The sequence below is a fragment of the Panthera leo genome, chromosome B3, assembly GCF_018350215.1.
Source record: "Panthera leo isolate Ple1 chromosome B3, P.leo_Ple1_pat1.1, whole genome shotgun sequence".
NCBI lineage: Eukaryota > Metazoa > Chordata > Mammalia > Carnivora > Felidae > Panthera > Panthera leo.
The window spans coordinates 114,402,814-114,420,199 of NC_056684.1; the positions used below are offsets into that span (position 1 = coordinate 114,402,814).

General features: G+C 38.7%; 1 protein-coding gene across 8 annotated transcripts in view; it reads left to right on the forward strand.

Annotated features, from left to right (window-relative positions):
- The window catches only part of EXD2 (exonuclease 3'-5' domain containing 2), an 86,280-nt gene that overhangs the window by 49,378 nt on the left and 19,516 nt on the right, over window positions 1–17,386 (forward strand). For 7 of the 8 annotated variants that reach the window (XM_042943605.1, XM_042943606.1, XM_042943607.1 and 4 more), the window contains one exon: window positions 13,823–14,079. In XM_042943605.1, the coding sequence (XP_042799539.1) occupies window positions 13,823–14,079 (257 nt within the window). Of the gene's footprint in view, window positions 1–13,285; window positions 13,355–13,822; window positions 14,080–17,386 lie in introns of all 8 variants that reach the window. The other variant, XM_042943611.1, reaches the window with a different exon arrangement.

Genomic DNA, 17,386 nt, shown 5'->3' on the forward strand with positions numbered 1-17,386 from the left:
AAAGGGTTCAGCATGATTTTCACATATAGTAAGTACTCATTAAATATTAGCTACTATTAATATTTTAAATAGTATTTTCATAAGGATGCCATGGAGAAGTTAGTTAAGGAAGTCTATTTAAATGGGAATTATTACACAAAGTAGCATTTAAAGAGATAACATTAAAATCTGAAATACTGTTTGCTCTCAGCCAGGTACTTTGCTGTTTGTTTGCAGCATCTCATTTAATTTCCACAGTAAATCCCGTGTGGGAAGATTCTGTTGTTACCTTCACTTTACAGATAGGAGATGGGAGGCATAAAAAGGTAATCGCCGTTTGAGCCCAGGGCTTTCCTAACCATCTGGTTCGTTTTTCTAATAGGTCTTCTTTGGGGAGAGTCGTTACATAGTTGTGATGAGGATCACAGGGTGCGTCTGTTCCTCTGTCATTCTGATTCACGGAGTGAACTTTAATCTCCTTGAAACAGAAGATATTACATAACTATAAATAAATCATAGTTATCATTCCTTGTTGATGTATGTCTTATCCGACATATGTCTTTTGGATGTGTAGAATATGGCCTACGGCCAGGAAGTGTAATCAGAAGAGGCCCTAAGCAGAATAGCTGCCACTAAATTGGGTCCCAGATTTGGTAAGAGGTCAGCCAGATGCCAGGGATGACCACGAACGAGAACACTTGACAGCGTCCAGAAGGGTGTAGTAGTCACCCAAGACCTTACGCCTGCTCAAGGGATTTCATCGTATGAGCAACAATAGTTGTTTCTGCCAGTGAGCATGGGTCATCAGGACAGCATTGGACACCTCTGGTCGATTCTGTGTACGAAATTCTATCATTTTAGAAATAGTCCAACAATAATAGAAGAAAACATCACTAAACAGTGAGCTGTAGTAGATTAGGAACATTCACTTTTGCCAAGCGCCTTGATTTTCTAACTAAATGAAGTATAACTGCAGCCGCAGGGTAGTCTGAAGTGAGTGGTTAGTAACAGCGGTTGATTTAATAATGTTTAATTACTGTAGCAGAGATGTGGATAAGTTAAAGTGGCAGATAACCCAAAACCCACTTCATTTTGGCTTTGGATAAGTATTGAATTCATGCTGGATGCCACATCTTCAGGTGTGATTGCATTTCCCTGTTTGCTGCCACAGAAAAGCTTTATGAAGAAAATGATTCTTCCTTGGTGTCGCCATTCTTCCATTTCCCTTTCTCTTTTTAAAAAAATTTTTGTTTTAAATGTTTGTTTATTTTTGACAGAGAGGGAAACAGAGCATGAGTGGGGGAGGGGCAGAGAGAGAGGGAGACACAGAATCTGAAGCAGGCTCCAGGCTCTGAGCCATCAGCACAGAGCCCGATGCGGGACTCAAACTCACCAACTGTGAGATCATGATGTGAGCCGAAGTCGGATGCTTAACCGACTGAGCCACTCAGGTGCCCCTCCCTTTCTCTTTTATTCACTTTTGTGTGCTTGTATAGTTGACATTTTTGTTCTTGTCTAATACAGTGAGTATTTGTTTGGATTTACCAAAATGTTTACCTTTTTCTTTGCTCATTTTTTCCTTAGGATCATTTTCTTTAAGGTCATTCTTAGAAGTTTATGTCTTCAAAGCTCATTAAACTAGTTGTCATTGTTCTTGTTTTGAAAGTGTCTTTAGTTTGCTCTTAAGCTTGAAAGAAAGGTATTTTACTGGATACAAAATTCTAGCATGGCAATTTATCATCATTTTCAAGACAGTATTCCATTGTCTTCTGGCTTCTGTTGTTGCTGTTTAAAATGACTATCAGTCTAAGTGTTGATTCTCTGTAGGTAATCTAACTTTCTGTAGCTCCTTTTAAGATCTACACTTTGAGTTTGTGGTCCTGAAGATTCAGTATGATGAGGCTAAGTGTTCTTTCTGTATTACCAACATGGGATTCTGAGAGATAGGTAGAAATGAGGATTGATATCTTCTATCAATTTTTATTTTATTAGTAGTATTTTTTAAAGAAGTCATTGCATTTTCTTTCTTTTTTTTAAAGCTTATTTATTTATTTTTGAGAAAGACAGAGAATATGTGTGTGAGTAGGGGAGGGACAGAAGGAGAGGGAGAGAGGATCCCAAGCAGGCTCCATGCCATCAGTGTGTAGCCCGACACGAGGTTCGAACCCACGAACAGTGAGATTCACCTCTGAAATTGAGAGTCAGACACTCAACCGCCTGAGCCACCCAGGCGCCCCTCTTTTATCAATTTTTGAATTCTCTTTGCAGATTGTCTTTACCCTGTTTGTTCTTCCTTCCACCTCCACCCCCCCTCTTTTCTTTCTCATCTTCTCCCTCCTCTTGCTTCTTTCTTGCTGTAATTTGATCAGCTCTATTCTCACCTTTTTATGTTATCCTACATATCTGGTAATCTCTTTTATATTTAACATATTGTAGTCTCTATGGATTCATTCTGCGCGGTTTCTTTAGATCCCTTTTACAGTCCCCTTTTTCTTTATTTAGTTTTGTCTAATCTGTTTTACTTGCCCCTGAAGTCTTTTTTTTTTTAACCTTTTTATTGTGAAATAAAACACATCAAGAAAAGTGCCTGAACCGAAAATAGCTAAATGATTTATCTAAAGAGAACAGCTGTGTAACTAGAAACTAGGTCAGGAAATAGAAGATTGCTAGTACCCCAGAAGCTCCGCTTATAATCATTGTCCCCCAACAGTTTATCATTATCCTGATTTTATAGTATTTACGTTCTTGTTTTTCTTTGTACTTTTACTACTTATGCATGCATCCCTAGGCACTGTAATTTAGATTTGCCTGCTTTTTAAATTTAATATATGTGAAACTGTAGAATATGTATTCTTTTGTGTCTGACTTCTTTTGCTCAACATTGTGAGATTTATCTATGGTGTGTGTGACTGTGACTCTTTGCCATATAGTAATCCCTTGTATAAATATATCATGATTCACTTCATCCATTCTAATATTGATGGGCATTTGAGTTTGTGGTTTGGAGCTCTTACAAATAATGTTGCAGTAAATTTATGGACACAATATTATTGGGCATATGTATCTAGGAGTGGAGTCCTACATCATAGAATTGTGTGTATGTTTAACTTACATGGATAATACCAAACTGTTTGCCAAGGAGGTTTTAACTAATATACCCTCCGGTCAGTATTGTATGAGTGTAGCCATTGTTTGGCTGTTTTCAGAAGTGGTTATACTGATTTAACCTCCCACCAAGCCTGTCTTTGTCTGTATCTTGTCAACAGTTGGTACTGTCAGATTTTTATTTTTAATTTTTGTTTATTTTTTGGTACTGCCATATTTTTATTTTTATTTATTTGGGACTGTCAGATTATTTACTTTTTTACTACGCCATTTTTTAATGTCTCTTTATTTTTAGAGAGAGTGCATGCATGCACAAGTCAGGGAGGAGCAGGAGAGAGATGGAGAGAGAGAATGGCAAGCAGGCTCTGTGCTGTTAGCCCAGAGCCTGACATGGGGCTCCATCCCACGAACTGTAAGATCATGACCTGAGCCAAAATCAAGAGTCTGACACTTACCTGACTGTGCCACCCAGGCACCCCCACGTCTTCTTTTTCCATTCATCAGTTGATGGGCACTTGGGCTGATTCCATAATTTGGTTATTGTAGATAATGCTGCTATAAACATTGGGGTGCATATATCCCTTTGAATTAGTATTTTTGTATTCTTTGTGTACTGCAGTTGCTGGATTATAGGGTAGTTCTATTTTTAACTTTTTTGAGGACCTCCATACTGTTTTCCAGAGTGGCTGCATTGGTTTGCATTCTCATCCACAGTGCAAGAGGGTTCCCCTTTCTCCACATCCCCTTTCTCCACAAGCCACCGTGTCTGTTGTCTCTTGTGTTGTTGATTTTAGCATTCTGATGGGTGTGAGATGGTATCTCATTGTAGTTTTGGTTTGCATTCCCCTAATGATGAGTGACATTGATCATCTTTTCATGTGTCTGTTGGCTATGTGTAAAAAATGTCTATTCGTATCTTCTGCCCATTTTTAAATTGGATTATTTGTGTTTTGGGTGCTGAGTTTGTAAGTTCTTGATGTATCTTAGAATCTAACCCTTTATCAGATATGTCATTTGCAAATATCTTTTCCCATTCAGTAGGTTGCCGTTTAGTTTTGTTGATAATTTCCTTTGCTGTACTATAAAGTTTTAATTTATTTAATTTATTTTATTTTTTGATTGAGCATCTTTTTACATTTTATTGATCATTTAGATATCTCTAAGTGGCAAGTCTCTTGCCCCTTTTTCTTTGATTTGTCTTTTTCTTACTGATCTATTATAGGAGTTCTTTTTATATTCTGGGTATGAATCCTTTGTGAGTTAAATTTATACCTCGAATGTTTTCTCCCATTCTGTAAATTGCCTTCACATTATTATTTTTTTAAGATTGTATTTAAAAATGGGGCGCCTGGGTGGCGCAGTCGGTTGGGCGTCCGACTTCAGCCAGGTCACGATCTCTCGGTCCGTGAGTTCGAGCCCCGCGTCGGGCTCTGGGCTGATGGCTCAGAGCCTGGAGCCTGTTTCCAATTCTGTGTCTCCCTCTCTCTCTGCCCCTCCCCCGTTCATGCTCTGTCTCTCTCTGTCCCAAAAATAAATGTTGAAAAAAAAAAAAAAAAAAAAAAAAAAGATTGTATTTAAAAATTTTTTTTTTTTTTAATTTTTATTTGTGAGAGAGTGTGAGCGGGGGAGGGGTAGAGAGAGAGGGGGACAGAGGATCTGAAGTGGACTCTGCGCTGACTGCAGGAAGCCTACTGCGGGGCTCGAACTCACAAACCGTGAGATCGTGACCTGAGCTGAAGCCGGGAGCTCAACCAACTGAGCCACCTAGGCACCCCTTAAGAATGTATTTTTAAGTAGTCTCCACACCCAGCATGGGGCTCGAACTCATCACCCCATGATCAAGAGTTGCATGCTCTACCAACCGAGCCAGCCAAGCACCCCGCCTTTACATTCTTTTTAATACTATCTTTTGATGATCAGAAGATCTGTATGGTACAGTTTAAGAAGTCTTATCCTATTCCTATGCATAAAGATATTTCCTGTATTATTTTCTTGGAGTTTTATGGCATTAATCTCGCACATTTAGATTTATGATTCACCTGAAATTCATTGTGTGTGGGGGTGGGGCTGCGAGGTAGGGTCAAGTTTTATTTTTCCCTCATATGGATATCCACTTGTCCTACCTAGTACCATAAATTGAAAAGATAAACCTTTCCTCACTGCTCAGCAATGCCTCTTTACCTCAGAACATATTATCTGTATGAATAGATCTGTTTATGGGCTCTCTAATAGTCTGTTTTCCTATTCTTGCACCAGTGATCACAAACTATCTTAGTTACTGTTGTTTTATCATGACTCCCGATACCTAGGACAGTGATACTTGCTATCTTGTTCTTTTTCCAGAATGTCTTCATCTTAGTCCTTTGCATTTCCTTATACATTTTAAAACCTGCTTTTCAGGTTCTACAAAAAAAATTCTTGATATTTTGATTGAGATTGTATTGGCCTCAGTAGATCAATCTGTGGGGAATTAACTTCTTAGAATATTGAGTTTTATAACCTAGGAATATTTATTTAGATCTCTAATTTCTCTTAAAAATCGGTAGTTTTCTGTGATTTTAAAAATTCTGTTATAAATGAAATCTTTAAAATTTTTTTGTGTTTCTAGTATATGGAAATGCAGTTGATTTTTATATATTTCTCTTCTATTAAGGACCCTTACTAAACTCATTAATTCAAATTACTTGTAGATTCTTTTGGATTTTTGTGTACACTCTTATACCATTTGAGAAGTGACCATTTTCTTTCTTTCCAGTCCTTACACCTTTTGTTTCTTTTCTTACCTTACTGTACTGACTAGGATCACAGTGTAAGTGCCCAGTAGAAGTGGTGACAGTAGGCATCCCTGACTCATTCCCTATCCCAAAATGACAGCTTTCAGAGGTGCCTAAGTGGCTCAGTCAGTTAAGCATCCGACTTCGGCTCAGGTCATGATCTCACGGTTTGTGAGTTCGAGCCCTGCATCAGGCTCCCTGTTGTCTGCACAGAACCTGCTTTGAATCCTTTGTCCCCCTCTCTCTCTGGCGGTCCCCCACACTTGCTCTTTCTCTTTCAAAAATAAGTAAACATTAAAAAAAATTAAAAGACTAAATAAATAAATTTTTAAAAATGACAGCTTTCAACATTTTCACGTTGAATACGATATGTGCCATGTTCGGCAATGCCGATGTTTGTCTGTAGATCCCTTTACCAGATTAAATACATTGAATTCTATTCTTGGTTTGTTAAGAGTTGTTTTTTTCTCTTCATTATGAACAGTTGTTGAATTTTATCAAGTACTTTTCTGTATTTCTTGAGATGACTATGTAGTTTTTCTCCTTTATTCTGTTTTTGTGGTGAAATACATTGGTGTTTTAATTTCTGGAGTAAATCCAGGTTGGTCCTGATGTCTTTATTCTTTTTATACATTGCTGAATTCATTTTGCTAATGCATTTTAGAGGATTTTTTTAAAACTATGTTCATGAGAGTGATATTGGCTTGTAATTTTCTTTTCTAGAAATGACCCTGTCTGATTTTGAGTAAAAGTTATATTGGCCTCACACAACAAGTTAATGTTGTGTTCTCTGGAAGAGTTTCTATATGATTTCATTCTTTTTTGGGCACCTAAGTGGCTCAGTCAGTTAAGCGTCTGACTTGATTTCAGCTCAGGTTGTGATCTCACAGTGGTGAGACCAAGCCCTTTGTTGGGTTCCATGATGAGCATGGAACCTGCTAAAAATTCTCTCTGCGGGGCGCCTGAGTGGCTCAGTCGGTTAAGTGTCCGACTTCGGCTCAGGTCATGATCTCATGGTTCATGAGTTTGAGCCCCGCGTCGGGCTCTGTGCTGACAGCCCAGAGCCTGGAGCCTGCTTTCGATTCTGTGTCTCCCTCTCTCTCTGACCCTCCCCCCATTCATGCTCTGTCTCTCTCTGTCTCAAAAATAAATAAACATTAAAAAAAATTTTAAATAAAATAAAATAAAATAAATAAATAAAAATTCTCTCTGCTTCTCCCCATCCCCTGCTTGCATGCATGCTCTCTCTCTTTCTCTCAAAAAAAAAAAAAAAAAAAAAAGATTGTCATTCTTTTTTCCTTAAATATTTGATTAGGATCTACTGGTAAAGCCATCTGCAGTTATTTTTTTTTAAGGGAAGTGTTTGAATTATGGATATCATTTTTAATAGTTTTGGGGCTCTTCAAATTTTCTATTTCTTCGTGTCTTTAAAAAAAAATTGTTTATTTATTTATTAAGTAAGTAATCTCCACATCCAACACGGGACTTGAACTCACAACCCTGAGATCCAGAGTGGCATGCTTTCCAACTGAGCTAGCCACGTGCCCCGTCTTCATGTCTGTTTTGATAAATTATATTTTTCATCAGAATCTGCTTTCAAATTTTAAAATTATGAGCATAAACATGTTTATAATATCTTCAGGTTTTTTTTCCCCAATAAGAAGGATATGTAGAGTTGGCTTCTTTTTCCTTCTTGACATCACTTATTTATGCTTCTCTCTTTTTTCTTGATTACTCCTTCTGTGAGCTTATCAATTTTATTAGTCTTTTCAAAGAATCAACTTCTCACTTTGTTGATCTTCTTTATTGTATGTTTGTGTTTTATTTCATTGATTTCTGCTCTTTCTCTCATTTTTTTCTTCTACTCGCTTGGGTATAATTTGTTCTCCATTTATTCCTCAAACTACTTTATTATTTTTTTTTTTAATTTTTTTTTTCAACGTTTTTTATTTATTTTTGGGACAGAGAGAGACAGAGCATGAATGGGGGAGGGGCAGAGAGAGAGGGAGACACAGAATCGGAAACAGGCTCCAGGCTCCGAGCCATCAGCCCAGAGCCTGACGCGGGGCTCGAACTCATGGACCGCGAGATCGTGACCTGGCTGAAGTCGGACGCTTAACCGACTGCGCCACCCAGGCGCCCCTCCTCAAACTACTTTAATCTGACTTCCTACTATACTACTCCACTGAAACTGATCAAGTTGATGGCTTTCTTGTTTTCGAATCCAGTGGACACTTATTTAATAATCCAGTGTTATTCCAGCTGTCAAAAGCACCTGCACAGTTCTTGCATAAGACATTCTTCTTGGCTTTTGTGTCTTCATACTTTTCTGTCTCCTATCAATATCGTTCTTTCCTCTTTTCCTTCTTTTTTTTTTAAAATTTTATTTTATTTATTTTTATTTATTATTATTTTTAAAAATTTACATCCAAGTTAGTTAGCATATAGTGCAACAGTGATTTCAGGGGTAGATTCCTTGATTCCCCCTTACCCATTTAGCTCATCCCCCCTCCCACAACCCCTCCAGTAACCCTCTGTTCTCCGTATTTAAGAGTCTCTTATGTTTTGTCCCCCTCCCTGTTTTTATATTATTTTTGCTTCCCTTCTCTTATGTTCATCTGTTCTGTGTCTTAAAGTCCTCATATGAGTGAAGTCATATAATATTTATCTTTCTCTGACTAATTTCGCTTAGCATAATACCCTCTAGTTCCATCTACGTAGTTGCAAATGGCAAGATTTCATTCTTTTTGATTGCCGAGTAATACTCCCTTATATATATGTACCACATCTTCTTTATCCATTCATCCATTGATGGACATTTGGGCTCTTTCCATGTTTTGGCTATTGTTGATAGTGCCGCTATAAACATGGGGGTGCATGTGCCCCTTCGAAACAGCACACCTATATCCTTTGGATAAATACCTAGTAGTGCAGTTGCTGGGTCGTAGGGTAATTCTATTTTTAATTTTTTGAGGAACCTCCATACTGTTTTCCAGAGTGGCTGTACCAGCTTGCATTCCCACCAGCAGTGCAAAAGAGATTCTCTTTCTCCGCATCCTTGCCAACATCTGTTGTTGCCTGAGTTGTTAATGTTAGTCATTCTGACAGGTGTGAGGTGGTATCTCATTGTGGTTTTGATTTGTAGTTCCCTGATGATGAGTGATGTTGAGCATTTTTTCATATGTTGGCTGGCCATCTGGATGTCTTTGGAGAAGTGCCTATTCATGTCTTTTGCCCATTTCTTTACTGGATTATTTGTTTTTTGGGTGTTGAGTTTGGTAAGTTCTTTATAGATGTTGGATACTAACCCTTTATCCGATATGTTGTTTGCAGATATCTTCTCCCATTCCATCGGTTGCCTTTTAGTTTTGCTGATTGTTTCCCTCGCTGTGCAGAAGCTTTTTATTTTGATGAGATCCCAATAGTTCATTTTTGCTTTTGTTTCCCTTGCCTCCAGAGACGTGTTGAGTAAGAAGTTGCTGCGGCTGAGGTCAAAGAAGTTTTTGCCTGCTTTCTCCTCGAGGATTTTGATGGCTTCCTGTCTTACGTTTAGGTCTTTGATCCATTTTGAGTTTATTTTTGTGTATGGTGTAAGAAAGTGGTGCAGGTTCATTTTCCTGCAGGTCGCCGTCCAGTTTTCCCAGCACCACTTGCTGAAGAGACTGTCTTTATTCCACTGGATATTCTTTCCTGCTTTGTCAAAGATGAGTTGGCCATCTGCTTGTGGGTCCATTTCTGGGTTCTCTATTCTGTTTCATTGATCTGAGTGTCTGTTTTTGTGCCAAATGTATATTTATTTTTGAGAGAGAGAGTGCAAGCAGGGGAGGGGCAGAGAAAGAGGGAGACACAGAATCCGAAGCAGGCTCCATCCAGGCTCTGAGCTGTCAGCACAGAGCCCAATGTGGGGCTTGAACCCATGAACCATGAGATCATGACCTGAGCTGAAGTCAGACGCTTAACCCACCGAACCAGCCAGGCGCCCCTAAAGAGATTTTTTTAAAACAGACTTTTTAATAGTGTGAATTTTACTAATTTTTAAAATTTGGTACAAGTTTTTAAATGTGTGGAAACCAAAATAATGGTAATATTAAACATGTCTGGGGATCAACAGATGTGTCCATGGACCACAAATTTATGTCCTCTAATCAACATTCTTTTCTTAAGTGATCTCGTCTGCCTTATAGCTTTAAATACCATTGACATGCTGATGACTCTTAAAATTAGAACTCTAGCCTTTTATGTCCACCTGTCTACTTGGCATCTTCCCTTCAAAGGCTAATAGTCATCTCAAACTTACCATGTTCCCAACAGAACTTTTGAGTTTTCTTCCCAAACCAGTATTATCCTTAGTCTTCTCTACCTTTAAGATGAAAGTCAGGGAGACATTCTCCCCACTAAGGGCCGACCAACAGAAATGATAAGCTTGAAAATCAGACACAAACAGGCAATTATGGTATGCTCAGTTTCTTCAGTGGCAACATATGTAGAAATTCATAGAAATGGTTGTGGAAATAACATAGCATTCTACCAGATAGAGGTATGGGTTTCCAGATCCCCCTGAATTACTCATGGTAATATATAATTATATGTAAATCACATCTACAAAATGAGGTTTCTGCCATGTTTGAGAAGCCAAAAGATGCCTTTCTCTTGGGAAGGTGGGGATGGACATGTTAAATATCTTTCTGGCCCCTGGCTCCTGCCTGATGTTTTCTAGAGTCTCTAGCTACAGATGTCGTCGCTCGATGGATACAAGTAGTGCGATGGCGCACTAAAGATTGAATGAAGTGAAGGTCGTTTTCCAAAGAGCTTTGTTCTACAGGCCCAGGCTTCAAGCCTGCTGGAGGTCTACATCCTTTTCTTTACTATTAACCCTTTTCTGGTAATACTTCCTAGTGCTGTCTCCAGAATAGATGTTGCATCCATGTACTTCTCTGCCTCTCCTCTGCTTCCTCCCTAGCCTAAGCTTCAAGGGTCTCTTCTGTAGACCTTTGTGGTACCCTCCTGAGTTGCCTCCCAGCTTGGACTCTTGTGCACCTACGGTCCCCGCACCCCGTATGGTAACCAAAGTGAACTTCTAAAAATGAAAATCAGATCATGTCAGTCCTCTGCTTAAAACCATTTCATTGCTTTCAGTAAAACCGAGATATCTTAATTACTTACGTTTACTTAGGGACTTACATGCTCTGGCCTCTCTCAGCATCTCTGATTTGTCTCCTATTCTCTTCCCACCCTATTTTTTTTTTTTTTTTATCCTCCTATTGTTACTTTCTAGCCTCATTAAGCCTTTATTATGTCACTTAAACAGGATAAGCTCATTCTTATCTCAAAGCCATGGTCTAAATTTAACTGAAACATAAACTCCACAGACTAAGAATGCTTATTAATCTGTTCAAGCCCAGAAGATGGTCCCAGATCATTCTTTACTCTCTGCTGCCACCATGGGGTCATTTGAAGAATTGTGGGCTTTTCCAGAAAGTTGTACAGCTCTGGACTTTTAAGAATCCTGAAGCCCAAATAGATTATCCACTGGCCCTCAGGAAAGAGACTCTTTAAACCAGTGCTCTCTAAGTGAATCACTGGAATACAGAAAAAGTTTCCATACAAAAATTTTGTCCAAACTTTGATGCTTCATGGCATCATTCATTAAAAGTTTTTACTTTTGTGTATGTTTAATATTATCTGTGACATATTAGTATAGTACTACATGTTTATAATGTATAAATGCATATGTATATATATGTTATGTATGTCACAGACATTTTTATGAGTTGACTAATCTAAAGAACACTGGATTAAATAATGCTAATGAAATTTAAATGTGTCTTTTTTTGTTGTTTTATTAAATATAATGTTGGTAAGCCAAGGATTCCATTGTTTTCCATAAGTAGTCAGTGATGTCAAGGCAAAAAGTTACTAGGAAGCAAAAGGGGGGAATATGAGAAATAAAGACTAGATTAGATGTCTTATTCTTTAAGCCAAATTGACTCTGCTAAAAGCATTATTCGTCCAGTGACACATTCCACATAAATTGGGTACCTATTTGAATCATAAGCATTTGAATTCCTAGTGGAAAAACTGTATGTGATCCATTGGATTTTAAGCACAATCCCGAAACAGTATTAAAAAGACAACTTACTATCTAGTTATTTATTTAAAGTATTTTAGACAATGGAACACTACTCAAAAGATGTACAGAGATCCAGCCTTAGGAATTTGCAGTGAGTGTTATGTCACATTAACAGTGCTAAATATTAGAAGAAGAGATGTATAGCTTTTTCTTGGAGAGTTGGTATATGGAGGAAGGGAATTCTTCACTGATAAAAAGCCACATCTGGATGAATTGTTATAGAACAGGAACCAGTAGTCAAGTTTCTTGTAGGTCTTTTTTGACCTTGGCTAAGCCCTAAGAAATAGACACCTTAGAAATCAAACTGGCGTGCTTTGTTTGAGGATATGGAAATAACCCTCATTGATAAAGCACTGCCTGAGGAAGGAGATCCTAAGATTTTGTGAGTTGGGCCATGATTTTACTTAGTGAAGTGGAAGTCAAAGACAAGGGCTCTCTGGATTTTGTTTTTAACAGAAGCTCTGTGATCTTAACTATTTCCTTTCTGTGGTTTTGGTAACCTCAACTCTGAAATGTCCTACCTCTGATTACTTGTAACACTTTGAGTCACTCCTTTGGTATTTACCATGCAATTTGTGTGGATTGTACCCTACTAATAAGGCTCTGATCCCTAAGGCAGGTTCCATCTGTTACATAACTTCATATCCACGGGGGCACCTGGTACAATGCCTAGCCCTCTGATACATAGCAGTGAGAGAACTGCATTGCCCAGAGAAGCGTTCCCCGCTGTGAATATTTTGGGCGGATGACTGGTTGTCGTGAGAGGCTATCTGGTACCTTGTAGGATATTTGGTAGCATTCTGGCCCCTACCTGTTAGATACTTGTGCACCGGCTCTCCAAGTTGTGACAACCCAAAATTTCTCCAGACATCGTCAGATGCCCCTGGGATGTGGGAGGGGGGGGGTGCAAATGAATCTTGGTTGAGAACTGCCCTTCCGGATTTGGGAATTTGGGTTCTAGTCCTAACTTTGTCATTATCCCTCCTCGTTCAGGCAAACTGCTACACCTGTAGGTCCTAAATTCCCTGTCCCGAAAAATGAGAAGGATTGGAATTTATTGGATGTTTAACCTGGGTTCAGTGGATAGCTTTAGAGGACTTTTCATTAATGTGAATTTTGCATGTAAATTTTTCTAGGAATGACTTCTTAGCTGTCAGCTCTTTTCTCCAACTTTGAAGTAACTATCTGTTACCTCAAAAAGATTAAAACTAGATCATTTAATATAAAAAGTTATTTCCATCTCTTAAGATATAAGGATCCTAGCTCAGGCTCAGTATGCATTTTTTTTTTTTCTTAGTGAACATCATTTGTGATCATAAAATGCTGAGAAAGCACCTTGGGCTACCAGGATTTGTTATACTGGCAGGTACCGCTTACTTCTGGTACTGTATTTCCTACCTCTTTTCAAAAACTGGATCTTGAGGCAGTAACGATAAGGTAAATGAGCAGAGTTGCTAGCGTGCGTGTTGGAGAGTCTGGGTAACGAAAAGGGTGTTTATCATTTGGCGCTCTACCTCTTAGACTTTTTTCACTTAGACTTTTAAAGCCAGTATGTTTCACGTGACTTAGCCACCACTCCTCTGTGTCACCATTTATGGACTGCTCACATTTCAGGCTCACATTTGGGGCCCTCAGTAACCTTCGTTTAGGCTGCTGCTTCACAAAGTCCATTGTGCTTGCTGGCATCAGCTCATCCTTCGATTTGAACCAAAATTTGGCCAGCCACTTCCCTTGGGACGTTAAGGAATTACTTCTTAGACTTTTTCTTGCCAGTTTCATGTTGTACTTGGTGCGGTGGTAGGGTATGAACTGTGGCCCTGTTTTCCTCTTGCAGGTGAATTCGGAAGGCAAAGCCAGTCCCCTGTCACTCCTTCAAATGGCCTCCTCGAGTGGCTTCTGTGTCTTAGTTCGCTTGCCAAAGTTGATCCGTGGCGGAAAAACACTACCAAAAACATTATTGGATATTTTGGCAGATGGCAGTATTTTAAAAGTTGGAGTAGGATCTTCAGAAGATGCCAGCAAGCTGCTGCAGGACTATGGCCTCGTTGTTAAGGGGTGCCTGGACCTCCGGTACCTAGCCATGAGGCAGAGGTATGGTTTGTATGAGTGCTTCGATTCCTGTATCTGCGGGGCAAATACTTTAGCAAGATTTGTAGATTACTGAAAACGCTAATGAAGCATCTAACATTTTTTAGAAGCCTAGAGGCTTCTGAGTTGCATATAAATTTGTGAGGAAGAATTCCAACTTCTGAGAAGACTGCAGTTGTCACGGTTGGTTTTTTCAGATGAAACATCGATGAGGTGCCCACCATAAGCTACAGGTTGTAAACTGATGGCCCCACCAGCTAAACTAGGACCGCAGGTTTTGTTTTTGTTTTTTTCCCGTATGATATATTTGGGGATTTTTTGTGTAAATCCAGAAGATTTAATGTAAAAGTCTGTATTTTGGACTGCTTTTGAAAGATCAGATGGTTTGACTATGGGAGGTCAAATGGTTCTACATGGTGACAATTGCTGGGGAGCAGTTGGCCTCTTCAGAGGCGCATGTTCTGTTCAATTTGCAGGAGTCCCACCTCTCCCTTTGTAACCCCAACTCATCCTAATAAGCATTTGAGTTTGCAAACCCTGCTTTAGGCCAAAAAATTTGGTAGACCTAATCCTTTACTGGGAGGAGGAGAGATTTCCCTTTTCCTTGGAATTCTTACAGAAATTCTTACAGAATTTCTTACAGTAATTCTCGTAAGAAATACTTACAGAATTTCTTACAGTAATTCTCGTAAGAAATACTTACAGAATTTCTTACAGTAATTCTTGTAAGAAATACTTACAGAATTTCTTACAGTAATTCTTGTAAGAAATACTTACAGAATTTCTTACAGTAATTCTTGTAAGAAATTCTTACAGTTCTTACAGAAATTCTATCCTAACGTTTTTCTCAGGGAGTCGGAATTACCTTCTCATGTATAATTACAGGTCCTCATTTCAGTAATGTGGAGTGAAGCAGCCTCTCTCCTTGCCTCAGATGACACTGACATTAAAGTTTGGAGGATTTGATAAACTAAGAGAAGGACTGATTAAAATCTCTTTTTATCATAATTTTTCAGCATAAAATGAAATTTTAGTTTAGTATTTTGGCTTATGTAAATAAGACTTGTGATTTTTTTCAAGAAATACATTAAAGTATTTACTGTAAAAAATTGTAAATCTGTAGAAGTATTTGGAGTGTAACAGCAAAAGCCACCATTCACCGGGCCTTCCTCCCTGGGCACTGCCTCCCCAGAGGTGCCCACTGTTACTCTCTGCTGTGAGACGCGGTGGGTATAGTAGCTAAGAGTTTTTTGTTGTTGTTGTTGTTTTTTAAATAAATTTTTAAAAATAAATTTTTATTAAAATTTTTTTTTAATGTTTATTTTTGAGAGAGAGAGAGAGAGAAAGAGCACACAAGCAGGGGAAGTGGGGAGGGAGAGAGGGAGGCAGGGAGTCAGGATCTGAAGCAGACTCCATGCTGACAATGCAGAGGCCGACTCAGATCTCAAACCCACGAACCAAGAGATCATGGCTTGAGTGGAAGTCTGACACTTAACTGAACCACCCAGGTGCCCCTAGTAGCGAAGAGTTGACCCTGGAGCGGGCTGTGTGCTAGCAGCTTAGCAGCTGCGTGGCCTCGGGCAAGTTACCGAGCCTTGCTGTTCTTCACTTCCCTCTTTTGCAGCAATGATGACCTATGTTCCCTCCTCCCAGGATTGGTGTGACGGTTACATGAGTGAAACTATGTGAAGAATCTAGAAATAGTGTTTCACACAGAGACAGTGCTGTGGAAATTTCAGCCATTACTGTCCATCGTCATCGCTGCCGTCTTCAGTGCTATCGTCCGATTGGCTTGTCCTTCCAGATCTTTTCTGTGTGATTACAGTCCTCTCTGATACTTAGAAATTAGAGGGGCACCAAATTCTCTGTTTGACTCAGCGCAGAATGGCCACGTCAAGATGCGAACTTGGCCCAAACTGAGTATTACCATGAACTCCTCTGGAGATAAGAATGAAGTATTTATCAGGCCTTGCAGTTTTTAATGGAATTTTATTAAAATTTAAAAATTATTATTTTATTATTAAACATGTTAGTAGTAAAATTAAAAGTTTTTGACATCATAGTTTAAGAAATTTCACATTGTAGTGCAAGGATTCTACTTTGCACCATTAGTTTGCTCCTGATGTTTGCCATAAGTAGTTGTTATTTTCAGTTGACTTTGGGAGGAGCACATTTCTTTTTTTTTTTTTTTGGTAATGCTGTCTTCTTTTCTTCTTACTCTTCTTTATATTTTGTATTTTATGTTAACCAAAGATAATTTATTATAAAGATAAATTGTTGTATGTAAAGACTTGGGAATCTTTCGTAGTGAAATTTTGAATTGGCAAGGTAGCATCTTGTTTCTAATTCATCTTCAAGAAATGTGAAACCTTTCCAAACAGGACATTTAAAAAAGACTAATGACCTAAGTGGAATTAAGTAGCTTAAAAATTAAGTACTGTCCATCAGTGAGGGTAATGATCTCAGGAATTGTGGAATATCCGTGCTTGAAAAATTACACGGCTATCAAAACGAATGAAATAAGTACATTTGTACTTATTATCGTGGATGGAAGTCTCTGATACATTAATAGAGCAAGTTTCACAGCAAAAACCAAAACAAATACCAAAAAACTGTATCTCCTCCTCCGCCTGACAATCTGTTTATCTATTGGTGCACAGAAACAGTCTGGAGGGGCCACAGCACACTGTGAAGGGTCATTATTCCTAAGGAGAGGAAGTGTGGGGTGTAGGCTTTCACTTTTCACCCATTAGGCTTCTCTATTGTCTGAACTTTTAATAATAAGTATTCATTACTTTTATAATTTCTAGTAAAACAAAAGAGAGGTTCATGTCACCCCCAAATCCTTAATTTTCACTAATTGAATGAAGACATTATGTATTTTCCCTCGGTATGTCTGGACCTGTTTTTGCTTTTTAATCAGTGCTGCTTTTGGGGAGTAATGAAATCTGTCAATTACTGCTTGTTTTTGTAGGGAAAGGCTTTCTTTTCTTCATCATCGTAATGGTTTCATTTCCTCCAGTACCTGAGGGAGTCCTGCATGTGTCGTAACCGTAACTGTAACCGTAGCGTGAACCCCCACCGCCAAGCTTCCTGCTCTAAAACTTCTAGTCTCTCACTTGGTAGCCAGGATGTCAGCTCCGCTTGTGTAGACCAGTGTGTTCTTAACTTCACATTTATTTCTTGTTTAGAATCTCCAATCCTTGAACAAATTGATTTTTTCCACCATCCTGCAGCTATTTTAATCAGAAAGTGTTTGAAGGACTGAAAGGTTATTTGGTTTTTTTTGTACTTTCATCTGCTCAGTGAA